Here is a 22,187-nt window from a genome sequence, read left to right as displayed (position 1 = left end):
GGCGTGATCGAAAAAGGGTTGAATGAGAGTTCCCGCTAGAATCTTCATGGTGCTTTTGTTGACCAGAGAGGAGATTCTGTAGAGAAATCTTGTTCATTGGTTGACCTTTTTGTAAAACCTTGGTTGCCATTTTATCACAGGAAAGATTAGCCTCTAGAATGGAACCTAGGTCGGTGACCTCATCTTTCCTGGCGATAACAATGTCACCCACGTTAATAGTGAAGTCACTGACTTTCTTAAGGTTGATTTGAGACCCAAACAGGATGGATTCCGTTTTACCTAGTGTATGGATAGCTTTATTGTCAGCGAGCAGGGTGCAAATTCTACAGAGTTAAGTACTGAGGATTTTTTCCACCTGTGACTTGTCCTTGCCGGATACCAGCATGGCCGAGTCATCCGCAAACAGGAACAATTCACAGTCGCATGCTGATTACATGTTTTTTCCGTATATTAGGAACAGTGAAGGCCCTAATATACTGCCTTGGGGGACTCCACAGCTTAGTAGGGGGGGGGGGGACTTTGACACAGTGCCATTCACCTCTACCACCTGTTTCCTCCCCTCCAAGTAAGATTGCATCCTGACTTGTCTCTGCCCAAGACATTCTCCGTCTGGCCCCACTATGGACTGGACTCTCACACTATGATTTAGATCCACTCGACGTCCATTGCACCGGTCGCCAGGGGGTTGGGGGGTTGTCCCCACATCTGCGGTCCCTTCTAAGGTTTTTTATTGTAATCCCATTGGGTTGAGTAGTTTCTTGCCCTGGTGTGGGATCTGAGCCAAGGATGTCAATGTGGCTTTTGCAGCTCTTTGAGACACTTGTGATTTAGGGCTATATAAATAAACTTTGGTGTTTGTAATTGGTCGGGAAAAAGGATAGATAATGTGTAGAAATAGGTAGATTGCAGTATGCAGCGATGAAGTACAAAGAACAACTACCATGTTAAAAATAAAAAAAAAGAAGGAAATGCAGTATCGAGGAATAAAAAAACATATAAAAAAACTAAAGCAATAAATAACTACGTGTGTGAAAACAAGCAAACAAAAATATTATAAGATAATATAATATCAAGCGAAAACTTTAATGACGAATGATGCTCATGTGTTAAAATGTTCAGATATTGTGTTTTTTTTTAAATAAATTAAGTTCAGACTAAAGAAAAACATCCTTTCACCTTGTATTTTTAAGTTATTTAAATTAAAAGGAGAAAACTATTATACAATGATTTTGAAAATATGTAAAGCAAGAACGAATATAAAATACAAATGTATTTCAGTTTTAGGAGTTAAATGGTGGAACAAGCTCAGTGATGAGTTGAAGACATGTACTTCTTTGTTAAGGTTTAAGAAAGCCTTGAAAGGTGAAATAATGGAAAATTATATAAAATATAGCAACAATTACTTTCTTTCATCCCATTGATTTTTTGAACGTTGATGTTCCAGGCAATCTAATTTTCATTGAAAGTATAGGATATGCAAATATAAAAGCTTTGGTTTCAGCCTATTCCTTTTTCAGTCATTCTTTTTATTTGATTTTCATGTGTGAATGTGTATGATTGTTAATATGTATAACCTGTGCTGTTAAATTGATCACACAAAATGGTTGACTATGTGCATTCATTCATTTCATTCAATGAAATAAAAACATTTGGCGGTGTTTATTTAATTACCAACTTTTTATATCGTTTTCTGCTACCGTGTTCCCGATGGTCTGAAAGTACACAGGTTCTGAAATGTCGTGTTTTTTGGAGTGAAAGCTACTATTAGTGCGTCTGAAAGGTTATTTGTATTTATACCACAGGCATTGCATATTGTCAGGTGTTCAACCACAGCAACTGCAACTAAAATATTCATGTTGTTGTTTTCAATTTGTGGTCATAAATACATTCATGAATTGGACACAGTATTAGGCACAGCACATCTACAAATTGTAACTCTAAACTAACTGTATCAAAAGAATATGTCTTAACACAGAAGATAATGCTCATGTCTAAGATATTAGTGGATTGTGTTTTTTTTATTATTTTGGTTTGTATTACATCATATTGTAATGCATTCACAAAGTAATATTTCAATACCTGGTTTTTAAGGGCCCCTCTAATGTTGACAACATTGTCACTTATTTCATAGTTCTGCATCTAAAGATGTCCACAAGTAAAGCAATCTCCAAAGTAGACACAGTAGGGATTTTAGGCTTATTTGAACAAGTTTAAGCACATTTTGAAGCGCCCAATCTTAGCTCTAAAAAGTGGGTGTGGTGGGGGGTTTATCAGCCTGCTGACTAATATGAGGAAAGCATGGACCACTCCAGTCAAATTGACTCAGGAAACAAACTTAGTGAGAGGAGTGCAATTTGCATCAATCATTTTAACAATTCTGACCTAAACCAGGTAATGTTTTGTTCGGGGTCTTGATGTAAGAAATGTAAAAGACTCAAGTAAATTGTGATTCCGAAAATTAGGAGCACCATCGAGGGAATAAAGACTGAGTCAGAATCTGTGGAGAAAAAAAAAAAAAAGAAGAGTAGACCCGCCACTCGAAGACAAGAGAAAAGCTGTTAGTATTTTAGGTGTCCTCTTCTACTGATGTTTTCTTCGAGATACTGTTGGAATATTGTGATTTTTTTTACATTTATTTTTTGTTCATAACCATATTAGTTTTGAAGTAACTGTAGACCGTGATTGTCAAGACGTTGGGGTTTACGCAGCTTACTGCGATGTTTGTTCTCCCGGGAATCAAACAAACTACTCTGGACCAGGCGTGAAGGTAGGAATATATTTTAATTAATAACTGTCAAAATAGGAACAAACAAAAAGGCGCACGAAGCAAAAACACAACTTAGACAGAACTATGGACAACAAACAAAACTCACTAAACTGTGGCATGAATAAACACAACTTACATGGCATGAAAAACGAGCAGCATGAACAATGGCATGAAAACTAGCATTGTCGCCAGCCCGACTGACTGGCAAGGGCGGTTAAAATAGAAATATCTTGATTGGAAACAGGTGCGCGTCCCAAACACCACAGGCAGGTAAAAAACATAAAACACCATGGTAACTAAAACAAACAAGGGTGCACTAATGAAGTCTGAAACTAACAGAAGATAACAAAAATAACAGTGATAGCAAAAAATATGCAATTTAGTGATAAAAATTAATAGTTTTCCATGTCTTTATCCATACTGTCTTTGTGGGGAAATGGGCTCTATTTGGCCCTGTGATGAGGTGACGACTTGTCCAGGGTGTAGTCCGCCTTCCGCCAGATTGTAGCTGAGATAGCTACCCACGACCCCAAAGGGAATAAGCGGTAGGAAATGGATGGATGGATGGATGTCTAACAAATAAGGGGCGGCATATTGAGTCTGGCGATAGAAAGGGGGCATTCCAAGTAAAAGTTTTTTATCTACTGATTACTCAAAAAACAATTCATATTATGGGAACCTACAACCAGATTCATTTTAAAAAAGCAAAAAATATACAAGGAGCGGTTTTTAGTAAATTTTTGGTCATTTGGACGCTATGTCCTTTAAGAACAAAGTACAAAACAGCGGTAAGAGCTTTTATGTGATACACATCCGTTTCTCACAACTATAAACAACCACAATCGTAAACATAGTTAAATGAATACTTCTCTGACGGCGGAGTGAGATGAAAAATGCAAACTATCTCTGCCAAGATTCACAGAAGTGGTCGTATTATGTTACTATTCACGGTACAGGTACTGCGTCTGCAAATTGTTGTGAATATGACGGAGAATGCTGGTTTCTCAGTGTTCTGCTTCCATTTTTGCAGGGGTACAACAGCAAATGTCTGTTCATCAGCTAAATGGAACGAGGAGGAGGATGAAGAGCCGTGGGTGTGTGTTGTGAGTAGACAGTCAATACCGATGACTTTTTTTTTCCCCCTTTATAACCCAGCCAGCCCATCCTCACTGGCAATGACATGATTTTCATCTCCCCCGCATCCTCCCCCACGCCCGTAAATGTCTAAATGTGAGAGAGTCATTACTCTTGTAAAAGTATAGATAAAATAAAAGTGCGACTTACCTGCCAAACACTCGATGATCGATAACAGTAGAAGCTGTTTCCATGGCAACGTCATCTTTGGCAACCAAGGGCAAATGAGACTTTCATCCAATAAGCTTTGAAATGGCACTCGTGATCTGGGTAGAGAAGGGGCGCTTGACCTGTTTCAAAAAGATAATTTTGCTTTAAAATGCCAAACTCGGCGACCAATCATTTTTATGTGATGCTTACAGTGTCGTGTTTCAATAACCTGTATCAAGGAGCAAAGATGGCAAGTGTACATTTGGAATAATAATGAAAAAAAGAAAAGAAAATGATGACAGTGATGCATCTTCTTATATTTCATATTTCAAGTATGATATTTTTGGCAGTATTATAAGTCAGCCACACTGCATTACGTGTATTGGCTGGATCAGTGGTTCTCAAATAGGGGTACTTCAAGGCATGCCAAGGGGTACGTGAGATTTTTTTTTGAAAAATTCTAAAAATAGCAGCAATTCAAAAATCCTTTATAAATATATTGATTGAGTAATACTTCAACAAAATAAGAATGTAAGTTCATAAACTGTGAAAAGAAATGCCACAAGGCAATATTCAGTTTTGACAGCTAGATTTTTTGTGGACATGTTCCATAAATATTGTTATGTTTAAAATATAATTTTTTTGTGAAGCAATGTTTAGGATTAAGTTCATGAATCCAGATGGATCTCTATTACAATCCCCAAAGAGGGCACTTTAAGTTGTTGATTGCGTCTATGTGTAGAAATTTTTATTTATAATTGAATCACTTGTTTATATTTTAACAAGTTTTTAGTTATTTTATATCTTTTTTTTCCAAATAATTCTAGAAAAAACACTAAAATGAGCAATATTTTGCACTGTTATACAATTTAATAAATCAGAAACTGATGACATAGTGCTGTATTTTACTACTTTATCTCTTTTTTTCAACAAAAAATGCTTTGCTCTGATTAAGGGGTACTTGAATTTAAAAAAATGTTCACCGGGGGTACATCACTGAAAAAAGGTTACGAACCACTGGGCTGGATCATGGGAATAAAACTCATTTTAGCCCCGGGGCCACACAGGGGGGAAATCTATTCTCTTGTAAAATCATGGCATGATAACTTAAAAATAAAGATAGTTTCATATTGTTTTATTTTGACAAAAATAAATAGAACAAGCACATTCTTAAAAAAATTTACAAATCACAAATAATCCTCTTGACAAAACTCTTCAAGTTAGTTAAAAATTCCAAGGTGAAAAAAAAATATTTAGTTTCAAAATCACAATAAACTTACACTTTTTTCTCAGTGTATCTACAAAGCCATCAAACTAAGTCACGGCCTGTCTGGGATTGAAGATTCAATAATGAAGAGATAAAAAATATTCTCGGTCCACGTATTAATCTTATGCTAGGTCAACAAACCCTACAAAAGGAGGTAGAAACTATTCAAGAGGTTTGAGTTGAACTCTGTGTTCACTTTTCTCTTTTTCAACAGAAATATTTTGGGGCAATGGGTGGCCAAATAACGGCACGTTTGAAGCAGAAGACGGAAAACGTCAGGTTTTACGTTTCTTTTCAAACAAGGGTGAAGAACCGGAGCCACGTTTTACTGTGTACCTCATGCTTGGCCTCGGCATAACGGATAGACCCGTTCGCGGGCCATCTTTATTATAACATCATCTTTTTTTTTTGTTTTATCTAACTAACCGTGACTTACACTATATTGCCAAAAGTATTTGGCCACCCATCCAAATGATGAGAATCACATGGCCCGGCCACAGGTGTATAAAATCAAGCACTTTGGCATGCAGACTGTTTCTACAAACATTTGTCAAAGAATGGGCCGCTCTCAGTGATTTCCAGCATGGGACTGTCATAGGATGCCACTTGTGCAACAAATCCAGTTGTGGAGTTTCCTCGCTCCTAGATAAAAGTCAACGTTATTATAAGAAAAGTGAAGAGTTTGGGAACAACAGCAACTCAGGCCCCAAGTGGTAGGCCACATAAACTGACAGAGAGGGGTAAGCGGATGCTGAAGATGACTTTTTGCACAGTCAGTTGCTACAAAGTTCTAAACTTTATGTGACCAATTAGCCCACGTACAGTATGCAGAGAGCTTCATGGAATGGGTTTCCATGGCCGAGCAACTGCATCTCAGCCATACATCACCAAGTCCAATGCAAAGCGTCGGATGCAGTGGTGTAAAGCACGTCGCCACTGAACTCTAGAGCAGTGGAGACACATTCTCTGGACTGATAAATCAGGTTTTTCCATCTGGCAATCTGTTGGACCAGTCTGGGTTTGGAGGTTGTCAGGAGAACGCTACATTTCAGACTGTATTGTGCCGACTGTGAAATTTGGTGGAAGAGGAACTATGATATGGGGTTGTTTTTCCAGGAGTTGGGTGCGGAGGGGGCGTGGCCTGCGGACCTGCAGCGAAGCGAGGTGTGCCGGGACAGCGACAGGTGCGTAGAAGGCCCACCTGGGCCTGTTTATCTAATCACCTGTCGCTCTCTTAAAAGCCAGCAGCCGGGAGGAGAGAGGGGTTGGAGTTGAAGGTGCTGCAGAGCAGACGCAAAAGGAAAAGACGTTGTGCTGAAAAACAGAAAGACGACACTATTTTTAAAAATAAAACAGTGTTTTACCCGGATTTCCTGGCTCTCCTGTCAATGCTTGGTGGTCCGAAGAACTCACTGGAGGGTAACCTCCACAATTTGGCGCCCAAACAAGCCGGACCACCCAAGGAGATGGGTGCTTCGCTGCAGGTCTGCGGGCTACGCCCCCTTCCACATTGGGCTTGGCCCCTTAGTTCCAGCGAAAGGAACTTTCAATACTCCAGGATACCAAAACATTTTAAACAATTCCATGGGATGGCACTTCAACTTCAAATGTGAGTAAAGGCAGGTGGCCAAATACTTTTGGCAATATAGTGTATTTATGACACAGCAGAAATGTTCAAATGTGTTGGCTCACTTTACCAGAAGGGCTGAAAACTCGTCTTAATGCAATGGTTTTCTCAAAGCTATTGCACTCAAGAAAGGAAACAACAGCAACTTCATGAAACATTGAAAACTTACTCATGGAATAAAGCTGAAGGACAGCTGTTTAAATGCTTATTAAGCCAAGCGGATAACGCAAACACGACGTCCTCTTCAGTGCAAACTCCCATCTTAAAATATCCTTCAAGTCGGCAAGTCATAGTGAGTATTGTCAAGTTTGTTTTTATCAACTAATAAAAGTTACGGATGTTGTCTCTTTGCTGGCTTTATTGACAACCCGTTGTCAATAAAGACTCCTTTTTAATAATTTTTACTTCAAAATTGGACATACAGAAAAAGTATGTGCTTTCATGAGGTAAAAAAATAAATAAAATAAAAACAAACTTTCTCACTGTCCCCTAAGAGAAAAAGTGGTAGAAAATGGATGGATGGATAACGTAGAAGAAATGCAATAAATCTAAGTCTGTCAAAATTAACGACTTAACTCATGTGATTAATAACAAAAAACTATTGCATCAATCATGAACATGCTTAGATCCATCCATTAATTTTCTACCGCTTGTCCCGTTCGGGGTCGCAGGAGGTCTCTGGAGCATATCTCAGCTGCATTCGGGCGTAAGGCGGGGTACACCTTGGACAAGCCGCCACCTTATTGCAGGGCCAACACAGATAGACAGACAACATTCACACTCACATTCACACACTAGGGCCAATTTAGTGTTGCCAATCAACCTATCCCCAAGTGCATGTCTTTGGCGGTGGGAGGAAGCCAAAGTACTCGGAGGGAACCCACGCATTCACGGGGAGAACATGCAATCTCAACACAGAAAGATCCCGAGCCCGGGACTGAACCCATGACAACTCAGGACCTTCGTATTGTGAGGCACATGCACTAATCCCTGCTCCGCCATGCTGTTCCATGCTTGGATTAATCACACAATTAATTTTGACAGGAAAAGCTCTTTTATCTTACCCCGGGGGTCGGCAACCCGCGGCTCTAGAGCCCAAAATTAAAATGGAAAAGATGGGGGAAAAATATATATATTTTTGTTTTAATATTGTTTCTGTAGGACAAACAAGACACAAACCTTTCTTATTGTTAGAAATGCCACTATTTATGTTAAACATGCTTCACAGATGAGGGTATTTATCGAGCGCTGTTTTGCCCTACTAATTTTGGCGCACCATAGTTTGTTTACATGTACAAACCCCGTTTCCATATGAGTTGGGAAATTGTGTTGGGTGTAAATATAAACGGAATGCAATGATTTGCAAATCATTTTCAACCCATATTCAATTGAATGCACTACAAAGACAAGATATTTGATGTTCAAACTCATAAACTTAATTTTTTTTGTGCAAATAATTAACTTACAATTTCATGGCTGCAACATGTGCCAAAGTAGTTGGGAAAGGGCATGTTCACCACTGTGTTACATCACATTTTCTTTTAACAACACTCAATAAACGTTTGGGAATAGAGAAAACTAGTAGTTGAAGCTTTGAAAGTGGAATTTTTTCCCATTCTTGTTTTATGTAGAGCTTCAGTCTTTCAACAGTCCGGGGTATCCGCTGTTGTATTTTACGCTACATAATGCACCACACATTTTCGATGGGAGACTTGTCTGGACTGCAGGTGGGCCAGGAAAGTACCCGCACTCATTTTTTACAAAGCCAGGCTGTTGTAACACTTGTTTTGTTTAAATAAGCAGATAAGCATGGTAACGTTCCTCGGATGACAACATATGTTGCTCCAAAACCTGTATGGACCTTTCAGCATTAATGGTGCCTTCACAGATGTGCAAGTTACCCATGCCTTGGGCACTAATACACCCCCATACCATCACAGATGCTGGCTTTTTTAACTTTGCTCCTATAACAATCCGAATGGTTATTTTCCTCTTTGTTCTGGAGGACACCACGTCCACAGTTTCCAAATATAATTTGAAATGCGGACTAGTCAGACCACAGAACACCTATCCACTTTGCATCAGTCCATCTTAGATGAGCTCAGGCCAAGCCTAGCTGGCGGCGTTTCAGGATATTGTTGATAATTAGGATTTTGCTTTGCATAGCAGAGTTTTAACGTGCACTTACCATTGTAGCGACCAACTGTAGTTACTGACAGTGGTTTTATGAAGTGTTCCTGAGCCCACGTGGTGATATCATTTACACACTGATGTCGGTTTTTGATGCAGTACCGCCTGAGGGATCAAAAGTCCGTAATATCATCGCTTACGTGCAGTGATTTTTCCAGATTCTGTGAACTTTTTGATGATTTTACGGACCGTAGATGGTAAAATCCCTAAATTCCTTGCAATAGCTCGTTGAGAAATGTTGTTCTAAAACTGTTCGACCATTTTCTTACAAAGTGGTGACCCTCACCCCATCCTTGTTTGTGAATGACTTAGCATTTCATGGAAGCTGTTTTTATACCCAGCCATGCCACCCAACTGTTCCCAATTAGCCTGCACACCTGTGGGATGTTCCATATAAGTGTTTGATAAGCATTCCTCAACTTTATCAGTATTTATTGCCACATTTCCCAACTTCTTTGTCACATGTTGCTGGGATCAAATTCTAAAGTTAATGATTATTTGCAAAAAAAAAAAAGTTCATCAGTTTGAACATCAAATATGTTGTCTTTGTTGCATATTCAACTGAATATGGGTTGAAAATGATTTGCAAATCATTTATATTTACATCTAACACAATTTCCCAACTCATATGGAAACGGGGTTAGTACAACTTTCTCCAACACTGCCACAGAAAAACGTGTCTCATTTTGTCCACCAAATGTGTTATACTGTGCATGAATGCACAAAGATGAACTTGTGTGGCGTACTAATCAGGCATATTTGTTTTTTTGATTGATTGATTGAGAAGTTTATTGACATCTTAAGGAACTGAATCCATGTGATGCTTGAAAAAGGCAAATAGTTAGCAAAAAAAGCCAAAAGGCTTGATTCCATTGTGGGCCATTAAATATTCATCACATTTGATACATTCAATAATAAAATATATGTAACCTGTAACATGTACATACAAAATATGTAAAAAATAGGTCATGTACATATACACAGTATACATGTCAGGGGATTTCAAAAAAACAATACATAAATAAAATGGAGGAGGGAATATGCACTATGTTAATGACATGGTCACTGCATGACTACAAGCTAATCAATGCCAACAACCTTTTAGGATAGCTGTACATATTGCATCATTATGCCTCGTTTGTAGGTATATTTGAGACAATTTAATTTATTTTACTTAGGTCCTCTGTTTATTTAATTTATATCTGCATGCCTCATGACACATTATGTGTATGTAATATTGGATGCATTTAATAACAACTTATAGTTGTTTGTGTGCGCCTTTGGCCATTCTAAGACAGTATCTTCCAGGATTAATCTCACCCTCTGAGAAGCCTCTGTTTTACTAATGTTTTCCAATGTTGCAAAAACGTTTGGAATGAATATTAAACAGCAACATCATGTGCTGCCTTCAATATAAGACTAACATAAGGCTTTTAAATTTTCTGGCTCCAAACAGATTTATTTTATTTTTTTGTATTTTGGGTCTTTCAACATTTTGGATTGCCGATCCCTGCCTTATCTGCATTATAGTCAGTGATCAATTCAATGCATTTGTCAGTAGAAAAATGAGACTCCAACCGGTGTGTTCGCTGGCAAATTTCACTCCAAAATATAGCCTGAAAGAACTTGGGATACAACATTTATTAAGTGCAAATACATGATATGCATTGAAGTAATGTTTAAACATGTTCCTGGATGACATTCTGACAGTAAAATTGCATGTGTGTAAAAAAATCTCGTGTTTTTTTCTTCAGCAAATTGTAATTATTCAAGCAAATATTCACCTGTGATTAATCATGATAAATGCAAATTTCAAAATGGGATTAATCTAATTAAAACAACTACATTTTTGGACAGCACTGATACAACACATGCGCTATCTTGATGCTAATTAACAATTTTATAGGGCGGTTTTGACACCTCACAATAAGACAATCAAATAAACAAATAAAATGCACATTACAATCAAACAGCTGAATTGAAATAAGTACAATACTGAGAAGAAAACACTTTGCTGTGCACAACACACTTCTTCCTGACTACACAACTGTGATGCTTTGCTGGCATCGTGGCGTAGTTTGCGTTCTCCCGTGGGTGCAGCGAAGATGGACACAGCGTAAAGGTAAGAATAATAATTTATTATACAATAAAACAAACTAAAAACAAAGGCACTTGCACAAAGGCATTAGACAAAACAAACAGAAAGCGCTAGTATGTAAACTAGGGACATAAACTCAACAGGAATAGCGTGGAAGCTAACAAGTAACAAAAGTAGTCTTTACCACAATGCTGAAAAGAGCAATGTCAACTGTTCCGCGAAGAAAATAAGAGTCCACGGACGAGTGTCAAACAAAGGTGGTCTTAAATAAGGAGATAATCACAAATCAGGTGCGCGACGACAACCAAGAGACAGGTGACACTAACGAGTTACCATGACAACAGAAACAAAACAGAAAGTGCCACCGGGAACCAAAGACGTCAAATACAAGGTACAAAGGTACAAATACAGGGTAACAACAAAACAGAACAAAACCCAGATTATGACATGGTACAAGACGTGGACCATGACACACAACACCCAAACTGAACCGACTACATACTTGAAAACGAGACTCAGAAGTGCAAGGAAATAAAATATAACAAATGGACAACAGTCGTGTTTATTCCTAAGGAAATGCAAAATGCCGATAGGTCCGCCAATGCAGGATTTATCTCCAATTTTTTTCCATTTATTTATTCTAACTTTTGAGAATAACTCGCAAATATTGTAAGTTTAGTTTCTGTTGAAGCATTGCATGAACAGTTAACTTTTACTGTAACACCTAATCAGCATTACTGTATGCATGGTGTGATGCTAGCGAGTTTGACGTTGACTTGCAATATACATTTAATTTGCTATAGGCTCAAAATGCAGGGGTTGCCAAGAGTTCCGTGCTGTGAGATGTTACCTGATGTTGCTGGTTGTGGGGATTAACATGATAATAATAATTAAAAAAAAACAAGTAAGAATGTTATAATCAAGGTTTAATGAGAGGTCGGCTGATACCAATACCAATACCGATTACACGCATGTAAATTTTTTTAAATATTTTTTTATCCATCCATTTTCTTCCGCTTACCCGAGGTTGGGTCGCGGGGTCAGCAGTCTAAGCAGAAAGCCCATACTTAACTCTCCCTAGCCACTTTGTCCAGCTCCTCCCAGGGGATCCCGAGGCGTTACCAGGTCAGCCGGGAGAGCTAGTCTTCCAAACGTGTCCTGGGTCTTCCCCGTGGCTTCCTACCAGTCGGACGTGCCCGAAACACCTCCCTAGGGAGGCGTTCGGGTGGCGTCCTGACCAGATGCCCGAACCACATCATCGTGCTCCTCTGGATGTGGAGGAGCAGCGGCTTTACTTTGAGTTCCTGTCGGATGACAGAGCTTCTCACCCTATCTCTAAGGGAGAGCAGAGGAAAGTCATTTTGGCCGCTTGTACCCGTGATCTTGTCCTTTCGGTCATGACCCAAAGCTCATGACCACAGGTGAGGATGGGAACATAGATCGACCGTTAAATTGAGAGCTTTGCCTTCCGGCTCAACTCCTTCTTCACCACAACGGAGCGATACAGCGTCCGCATTACTGAAGATGCCGCACCGATCCGCCTATCAATTTCACGATCCACTCTTCCCTCACTCGTGGACAAGACTCCAAGGTATTTGAACTCCTCCACTTGGGGCAGGGTCTCCTCCCGAACCCGGAGATGGCACGCCACCCTTTTCCGGGCGAGAACCATGGACTCAGACTTGGAGGTGCTGATTCTCATCCCAGTCGCTTTACACTCGGCTGCGAACCGATCCAATGATAGCTGAAGATCCTGGCCAGATGAAACCATCAGGACCACATCATCTGACTGTGCCTAGAAATTCTGTCCATAAGTTATGAACAGAATCGGTGACAAAGGGCAGCCTTGTCGGAGTCCAACCCTCAATGGAAACGGGTCCGACTTTCATTTTTTTTATGATGAATGTTATTGACAGTACTTCCGACTAGTCTAGTATATTACATACTGTACACTTGTTTCAGCAAAACAAAGTCAATCCTCCAGTAATAATAATAAAGCAAGAAAGTATTGTTTTTGCCACAACTGAGGTGGTTAGCGAAGAGGAGCAGCTCCACACAATGTACGAAGACACATAATTACCTGTTAGCCGCTTGTCAACTGGTGAACTAAAGAGAAATAGTATCAGCCAGAGGGGATCGGCGTTTGTGATCAGCAATAAGAGGCATTATTTGGCAAAAGCCATTATATAAAATGTAACGCTTGTACTATAAATAGGAAAGTGTGTTGAAGTGGGCGACGGCTTGGATTGCCAGTGTTACAAAGAGAGCTAGAGGTGAGTGATGTTATAAACGCAGATATAGATACACAGTTGACACTATCCAGCTACGACCGTAGTGCATACTCCCCACCCACCTCTGTTTCTCTTGACCCACGACACGGTTAAATGACAACATTTTTTATCTGTTCCTCTCAAGCAGCACAATTCGGATATGGGTCACAGCAGTATAAAGAGAAGGACATGCATGGATATCTTCTGATTAGAATTCTTCCAAATGTAGATACAAATCCCTTATTAATCTGATATTTGCAGCCCTAAAAGACACAATAGATTACCTTGTAGATGCAAACGTATTGATGACATGTACACGCGCCTGTTTACACAAACAAGAAAGCACATGTAATAAATCTAAACTTCGGTGTTATAGTGTATGTATGGCACATTGGGATTATTTTTTATTTTATTTATTTGATCATTTAATTTTTATTATTATTTTTTTGTCATGAGAAGGGAGGTTTTTTGGGTTGGTGCACTAATTGTAAGTGTATCTTGTGTTTTTTATGTTAATTTAATAATAATAATAAAGAATTGAATAATAATAATAATAATAATGATAATAATAATAAAACATTCTTCTGCGGCCCGGTACCAATCGGGCCGCGGCCCGGTAACGGTTGTTGGAGACCACTGGTCTACATAACACGTAATGGTGGAACTTTGGTAAAGACGTTGCATTGATTTTCTTTTACAGACCTACCCTTACATACTATATTGTTATATATTGCAGTGGTTCTCAAATGGGGGTACGCGTACCCCTGGGGGTACTTGAAGGTATGCCAAGATATACGTGAGATAAATAGCAATAATTCAAAAACTCTTTATAAATATATTTATTGAATAATACTTCAACAAATTACAAATGTAAGTTCATAAACTGTGAAAAGAAATGCAACAATGCAATATTCTGTGTTGACAGCTAGATTTTTTGTGGACATGTTCCATAAATATTGATGTTACAGATTTCTTTTTTTGTGAAGAAATGTTTAGAATGAAGTTCATGAATCCAGATGGATCTCTATTACAATCCCAAAAGAGGGCACTTTAAGTTGAAGATTACTTCTCCATGTAGAAATATTTATTTATAATTGAATCACTTGTTATTTTTCAACAAGTTTTCAGTTATTGTTATATCTTTTTTTACAAATAGTTTAAGAAAGACCACTACAAATGAGCAATATTTTGCACTGTTATACAATTTAACAAATTTGAAACTGATGACATAGTGCTGTACTTTACTTCTTTATCTCTTTTTTTCAACCAAAAATGCTTTGCTCTGATTAGGGGGTACTTGAATTTAAAAAATGTTCACAGGGGGTACATCACTGAAAAAAGGTTGAGAACCACTGATATATTGTATATATTATACAAAAATATAAAAACAAATATCCTGACCCTGAAACTGCTTTTCTTGGCATTTCTAACACTTTGAGCAAGATGGGTCGGAATGTTAGCAGTGCACAGTGGTTCCCTATAGTATGGTCATAGCTAGAGATGTCCGACAATGGCTTTTTTTGCCGATATCCGAAATTCCGATATTGTCCAACTCTTAATTACACATACCGATATCAACCGATACTGATATATACAGTCGTGGAGTTAACACGTTATTGTGCCCAATTTTGTTGTGATGCCCCGCTGGATGTATTAAACAATGTATCAAGGTTTTCCAAAACAAATCAACTTAAATTATGGAAAAATATGCCAACATGGCACTGCCATATTTATTATTGAAGTCACAAAGTGCATAATTTTTTTTATCATGTGTCAAAAAACCAGCTTGGAATTTGGGACATGCTCTCCCTGCGAGAGCATCGAGAGGGTGAGGTGGGGGGGTTTGGGGTTTTTGGTGTGGGTGGTGGGGGGAAGAGTTAATGCTGCAAAAGTTTCTGGGTATGTGTTCTGTTTTGTTTATGTTGTGTTACGGTGCGGATGTTCTCCCAAAATGTCTTTGTCATTCGTGTTTGGTGTGGGTTCACAGTGTGACGCATATTTGTAACAGTGTCTAAGTTATTCATACGGCCACCCTCAGTGTGACCTATATGGCTGTTGACCAAGTATGCGTTGCATTCACTTGTGTGTGTGAAAAGCCGTAGATATTATGTGACTGAGCCGGTACGCAAAGGCAGTGCATTTAAGGTTATTTGGCGCTCTGTATATCTCTCTACGTCTGTGTACACAGCGGCGTTTCAAAAAGTCATAAATTTTACTTTTATTAAAATCAAAACCGATCATTTTGTAACCAATGTCGATAATTTCCAATATTACATTTTAAAGCATTTATCGGCCGATAATATCGGCAGTCCGATATTATCGGACATATTGAATCGTAGCAAAGAGATGCATCTTGAGAGTGTGGAAATCTGACTCACCACCTTAGTTTGAAGCCTGGTGTAGAAAGCAAGTGGGAATCAGCCATAGTGACAAACTGAGGTTATGAGATTTCTGGTAATTTAAATACATTTCGTGATGTGTGGAGATTTATTTTGGAAGACCTGAAACTGTAGTCAATAACCCTAACCCGCCTAAGAAGTATATGTTTTGGCATACTTGATGTGATTGATGAAAGTGGACATTCAACTGATATGTTAAACCTCTTTCTATGTATTTTTGTTTTTACATGTTATATTCTGTGAAAAAAAACGTTTTTTCATTCATTATTTTTTGTTTTTCATATTTTATCTATTTACTTTATTATATGTGTATAGGTTTGTTTTAAGAAAACTGACAATAAAATACTATGAAAAAATATATATATTAATAAATTAATACTAATGTAATATAATATATTATATACCGCATATATAATATGTAAATATTACATATATGTTATAACATATATTGCTACTATGGTATATTTTTAGTGTACTTTGTACCCGCATTATCCTTTCGATCCTTCCCCGTTCCTATCTTTGTAACTGAGCTACTGTGTGGAACAATTTCCCTTGCGGATCAAAAAAGTTTGTCTTAGTCTAATTCTAAGTCTACCCTTTTCCTTACTATATGTTCAGAATGTGCCGTTTTCTCAGCGGTCTTATTTACGAGCATTTAAGTCCTTCTCCACCCCAAGACCCCTTCGACTGCGACTCCATCTCAGGGTTAACCATGTTGTGGTTTTAGCGCTTCCATATGGAGTCTACTGACGGATAGACGTTAGAAATATATGCTACTTTTTATTACAAATGGCATGTACTGTATGAGCCAGTCTGCCCCACAACAAGAGGACAATGGAAATTAAGGAGCTTATTGGCTACAACTTTGGACTCATTATCATCATAATCATCACCATCTCTCCTTATTGACAAAACATTATAAAAGTTCATAACTTAACATTTTTATATGATCTGTAAGTGCTATGTAAAAGGGAAACTACCGGGAAGCTGTAACATCTTATAAGCAGGAGCCCCAATACAGTACCTGCTTAAAATAAGTTAAAAAATAAAGTACTACTGATAGTCACACCATACTTGCCGACCCTCCCAATTTTCCCGGGAGACTGCCGAATTTCAGTGCCCCTCCCGAAAATTTCCCGGGGGGACCATTCTCTCGAATTTCTCCCAATTTGCCACTGGACAATAATATTGGGATCGTGCCTTAAAGGACTAAAAGCATGACTTTCACACACACATTCTGTGTGGTGAAATTACCCTCTTCATTTCACCCATCCCCTTGTCCCACCCCCTGGGAGGTGAAGGGAGCAGTGAGCGGCAGCAGTGAGCGGCAGCAGTGAGCGGCAGCAGTGGCTGCGCTCGGGAATCATTTTGGGGATTTAACCCCCAATCCCAACCCTTGATGCTGAGTGCCAAGCAGGAAGGTAATGGGTCCCATTTTTGTACTCTTTGGTGTGACTCGGCCGGGGTTTAAACTCCCGACCTACCAATCTCAGGGGGGACACTCTAACCACAAGGCCACTGAGCAGACTGACTTACGTTCTAAACCATTTCATACATTCACGCATTCTTAAATGTGTGAATGTAAAATGCAAAACGGAACGACACAGGAAAGCCTTTATACCGACAGCCATTGGACTGTATAATGCATATGTTCCTTTGACTGTACTTGAATGCATAATAGACTGCATTGATATTATTCACATGTGAATATTGATGTATGATAGACTGTATTTATATTATTCACATGTGAATATTGATGTATAATAGACTGTATTTATATTATTCACATGAGAATAATGTTGTTTAACAGACATGTAAAAAATACCCAAGTGTTTATTGTTTATTGTGAGCAAACTGTGATGCTGAATTTCCACCGGGGATCAATAAAGTACGTTCTATTCTATTCTATTCTATTCTATTACGGTTTCAATCTGTACTCTTGAATTCTTTATTCTGGTAGTTTGTGGTCTTGCACATTGTAATTTGCCAACAATATGCTCATCTATTTCAGTATGCACACTCCAGTAATAGATGTTCAATAATTAATGTTATAATAAACAAACAATAATACAGCTATTGCTTTGTATGGTTGGTGTTGTTTTATAAGCTTTGGGGTTCATGGTGTGGCACTGAGGCAGCAATAATTTTTGTTTCAAAAGTTTTGTTCAATAAAGTAGATTGTGTGATGGGACTGTCAAGCTTATTCCAGATATTTGGGCCTTTACAAGTTTCTACTAAAGATAATGCCTTTGAGTTTGCCCTTTAGTGTATGTGTGGAAGAGGCGATAAGAAGCAGCTCACAGAGCGGATCACTCAGCTTATATACCACATTGTATCCACATTGTTGGACAATAACAAAAACAACATGAGCACAACATGGGGCATGCTAAATAGTATTATCTAAAGACTGCCCTCAATACATCTCAGAGGGAAATGAAATAATAAGAAGAAATTACCAATGCAATAGATGGTGAACAATGTGCAGCCGGAGTATTTATTATTTTAACAAAAATAATTAACACAATAATCATACAATTTTAATCAACAAACTAGAAAGGTATGGCATCAGAGGATATGTCTTTAACTAGATATAGAGCTACTTAACCAACAGGAAGCAATATGTGAAGTTAGGTGAACACACATCAAATTAGCTAAATATATATAAGTACACTTTCGCAACGGTCAAAAACGGGAGGGGGGAGTCGGCCTAGCCGGTTGGAGTTCAGGCTTGCGTCTGGCGATGGAGGTATGTGGAGAGGCGCAGCCGGCGAACGAGCAGCAGGGCAGGGCATGCTGGAGCCCGGCCCACGATGGCGGCAAGGAGGCGGAGAATGCGGTCGAGCTGAGGCGGGGCGTGCCAGGAGCCTCGCCACGATCGAGATCAGGTGCGTGGATCGCACACCTACACACAATCAATAAATCTCCTCTGGCTGTCTAAAAGGGCAGCAGTGGAGGAGGGTGAGGCAGAAGGAGGAGGAGAGACCGCAGCAGTGCCTGAAGAGCGAGAGCAACAGAGAGCGAACCGCAGACGACGACGACAGGGGCGGCTGAAAGCGACCGAGGAGCGAGCAGCGGAGAAGGAGCTGAAAAGCGACCAGACCTGAAGACAGCTTGTTATTGAAAAATAAACAAGAGTCAAACCTGCTCAAAGATGTACTTCCTTGGTGGTCCTGGGAACCCGCACGACGACGGCAGGAGTCCGTCACAGTTATGTTATCCAAAATATCTGATGAATTTGATAAGCCTGCTCAGTGGCCTTGTAGTTAGAGTGTCCGCCCTGAGATTGGTAGGTCGCGAGTTCAAACCCCCCATACCAAAGACTATAAAAATGGGACCCATTACCTCCCTGCTTGGCCCTCAGCATCAACGGTTGGAATTGGGGGTTAAATCACCAAAATACTTCCCAAGCGCGGCCACGGCTGCTGGTCACTGCTCCCCTCGCCTCCCAGGGGGTGGAACAAGGGGATGCACAGGGTAATTCCACCTCACATACTGTGTGTGTGTGACTATCAGTGGTACTTTAACTTTAACTTTAATTTGTCAAGTCTTTAAAGGCCTACTGAAACCCACTACTACCCACCATGCAGTCTGATAGTTTATATATCAATGATGAAATATTAACATTGCAACACATGCCAATACGGCCTTTTTAGTTTACTAAATTACAATTTTAAAATTCCCGGGAGTTTCGTCTTGAAAACGTCATGTATTGATGACGTGTACGCAAGACGTCACAGGTTTTAAGGAAATATGAGCGCTGCACACACACACAGCTAAAAGTTGTCTGCTTTAACGGCATAATTACACAGTATTTTGGAGATCTGTGTTGCTGAATTGCAATGTGTTCAATTAATATTGGAGAAGTCACAGTAGAAAGATGGAGATGGGAAGCTTTAGCCTTTAGCCACACAAACACACAGTGATTCCTTGTTTAAAATTCCTGGAGGTGAAACTTTCCTATGGATCAGAGCGCGGTCAAGCCAACATGGATCCTACCAAATGTCAACCAGCAGGTTCCGGTGAGAAAATTGTGGTTAAAAAGTCAGTTCTTGCCGGAGAAAAGCTGAGCTTGTGCCGTCCATAGCTGCCGTCGACTCCCCTGAGACACTGCGCGTCAAGACACCCGTGGAGACACCCTTCCGACTATCAGGTACTATTTAACTCACTAAAACACTAGCAACACAATAGAAAGATAAGGGTCTTCCCAGAATTAACCTGGTAAATGTGTCTAAAAACGTCAGAATCCGTCCCAATGCAATCGTGTTTTTTTTTTTTTTATTTCTTTTTTTATCTTTTTTTTTTCTAGTCCGTCGCTATCAATATCCTCAAACACAAATCTTTCATCCTCGCTCAAATTAATGGGGAAATTGTTGTTTTCTCGGTCCGAATAGCACTTTTTGTTGGAGGCCCCCATTAAAAATAATGTGAATATGTGAGGAGCCCCCACACGTGTGACATCATCGTCTGTGACTTCCGGTAGAGGCAGGGCTTTTCTCTAACACCGAAAGTTGCAAACTTTATCGTGGATGTTCTCTACTAAATCCTTTCAGCAAAAATATGGCAATATCGCAAAATGATCAAGTATGACACAAAGAATGGACCTGCTATCCCCATTTAAATAAGAACATTTCATTTCAGTAGGCCTTTAAATACTGCGATGAGGTGGCGACTTGTCCAGGGTGTGCCCTGTCTTCCGCCTGATTGTAGCTGAGATAGGCACCAGCTGTAGAAAATGGATGGATGGAAGTCATTAAATAGGTCATAAAAAGAAGAGGACCCAGTATTGAACCCTGTGGTACTCCACATCTGATAGTTTTGTGTTAAGATTCCCTCCTGCTAATTTGCACATATTGCTCTTTCTCAGATAGTTAGTTTCTGAACCAACGGAGGGCGACACCATTGGCGGGCTCGCGCAAAGCTCTTTGGGTAGACCTCTAACATTTATGGACATATCCGCTAAGGCAAAACATGCCACCAGAGTCTCCAATTCCAAACGACTCTTTTGGAGCAAGTTTGATTAGAAGGCAAGATTGTTCTATAAATACCTCCGCCAATGCCTGAGTGGTGTAATTTCATGAGGATCCCAAATACATAAAAAGGTGCGTACCTACAGGTAAGAAATGTTGGTTTTGCATAATAAGTATCATTACATTATGCCCTTTTGATCAATATTTCTGTTTTCCCCATTTGTTTCCATTTTTTGTTTTATTCCATTATAAGAAAACAAGCTGCAGGCTACAAATGGCCCCCAGGCTCAATTTGGACGCCCCTACGGTAAATAGTCATCAAAATCACATATACTGTAGGCAGTAAATTGGACACTGCAGTGTGAATGCACCCGTACAGAGTGACACCAGCGGTGTGCAGGACCAGAGGTAATGTTACACTATTAAGGGAGCCACCCTCGGCACAGCTCATCCTTCACGTCGACAATTCACTTTCTGGCAGCCTGAAAAGACTTACGAACTTAGAATTGGGTGCTATCCAATCAATTAGATGCACCCACAGCGGTGTGTCTGTGTGTCTACCCACATTCCACTATAGACCCAGACAGCCCCATGAAGAAGCCATTCCACCAGGGTCCGTAATCAAGGACAAGTGTCTGTCTGCATGGAATCATGTGTTTGCAAATTGCCATTGCGCTTGCTTATGGCAGGGGTGGGGGGGTAGATGGAGTGAGTAATGATGCAATTATGAAATGTCAAACACACACACACACACACACACACACACACACACACACACAAAACAAAAAAAGGTGCACACCGTGTTAAAGTGAGTGAGTGGACAAAGTGCAGCACAGATATACAAGTTTCTCCTCTGAGCGGGCATAGTGGTGACTCTGCATGGGCTCACAGCGGAAAACCGTGGTTTTTCGTCTTTCATAAAAATACACTCTCACGCTGTCATGATTAACTGCTGGTTGAGTCATCTTCCTGCAAAAAAAATAAATAAATAAATAAGCACGCCTGCTCAAAATGTTCCATTCCCATATTTCAAAAGTTAACTAATGGGCCTATTTGAACTCAGTTGCCAATCAAAACAGCAGCACTTAGGATAAGTAGGATAAATTAAAGTGTGGAGTTTTTTCCAGCTGCCACTGGGATGTTGCAAACATGTCCTCTGCAACGTATTAAAGATAATCTCATGTTTAGTGGAGGCGGTAAGTTACATTTCTGGGGAGCTGTGCGCCTTTAGATTAGTTACGCAGAGTCTGCCTCTGTCTAGCTTGCCGACATTCTTACCTGTTGTCTACATTTTCATTTGATAACAATAAATATAGAA

At 39.5% G+C, this 22,187-nt stretch overlaps 1 protein-coding gene across 1 annotated transcript in view; it reads right to left on the bottom strand.

The window, feature by feature from the left end:
• Window positions 1-22,187, bottom strand: part of cntn3a.2 (contactin 3a, tandem duplicate 2) — a 236,234-nt gene that overhangs the window by 188,732 nt on the left and 25,315 nt on the right. Inside the window, exon 2 of the mRNA XM_061903869.1 lies at window positions 4,052-4,191. Within this exon, the coding sequence (XP_061759853.1) occupies window positions 4,052-4,106 (55 nt within the window). The 5' untranslated portion in view covers window positions 4,107-4,191. The remainder of the gene's footprint in view (window positions 1-4,051; window positions 4,192-22,187) is intronic.

The sequence above is a fragment of the Nerophis ophidion genome, linkage group LG06 (genome assembly GCF_033978795.1).
Source record: "Nerophis ophidion isolate RoL-2023_Sa linkage group LG06, RoL_Noph_v1.0, whole genome shotgun sequence".
Lineage (NCBI taxonomy): Eukaryota > Metazoa > Chordata > Actinopteri > Syngnathiformes > Syngnathidae > Nerophis > Nerophis ophidion.
Note: the sequence above shows the minus strand (reverse complement) of the source record. Positions and strands in the feature narration are given on the sequence as shown.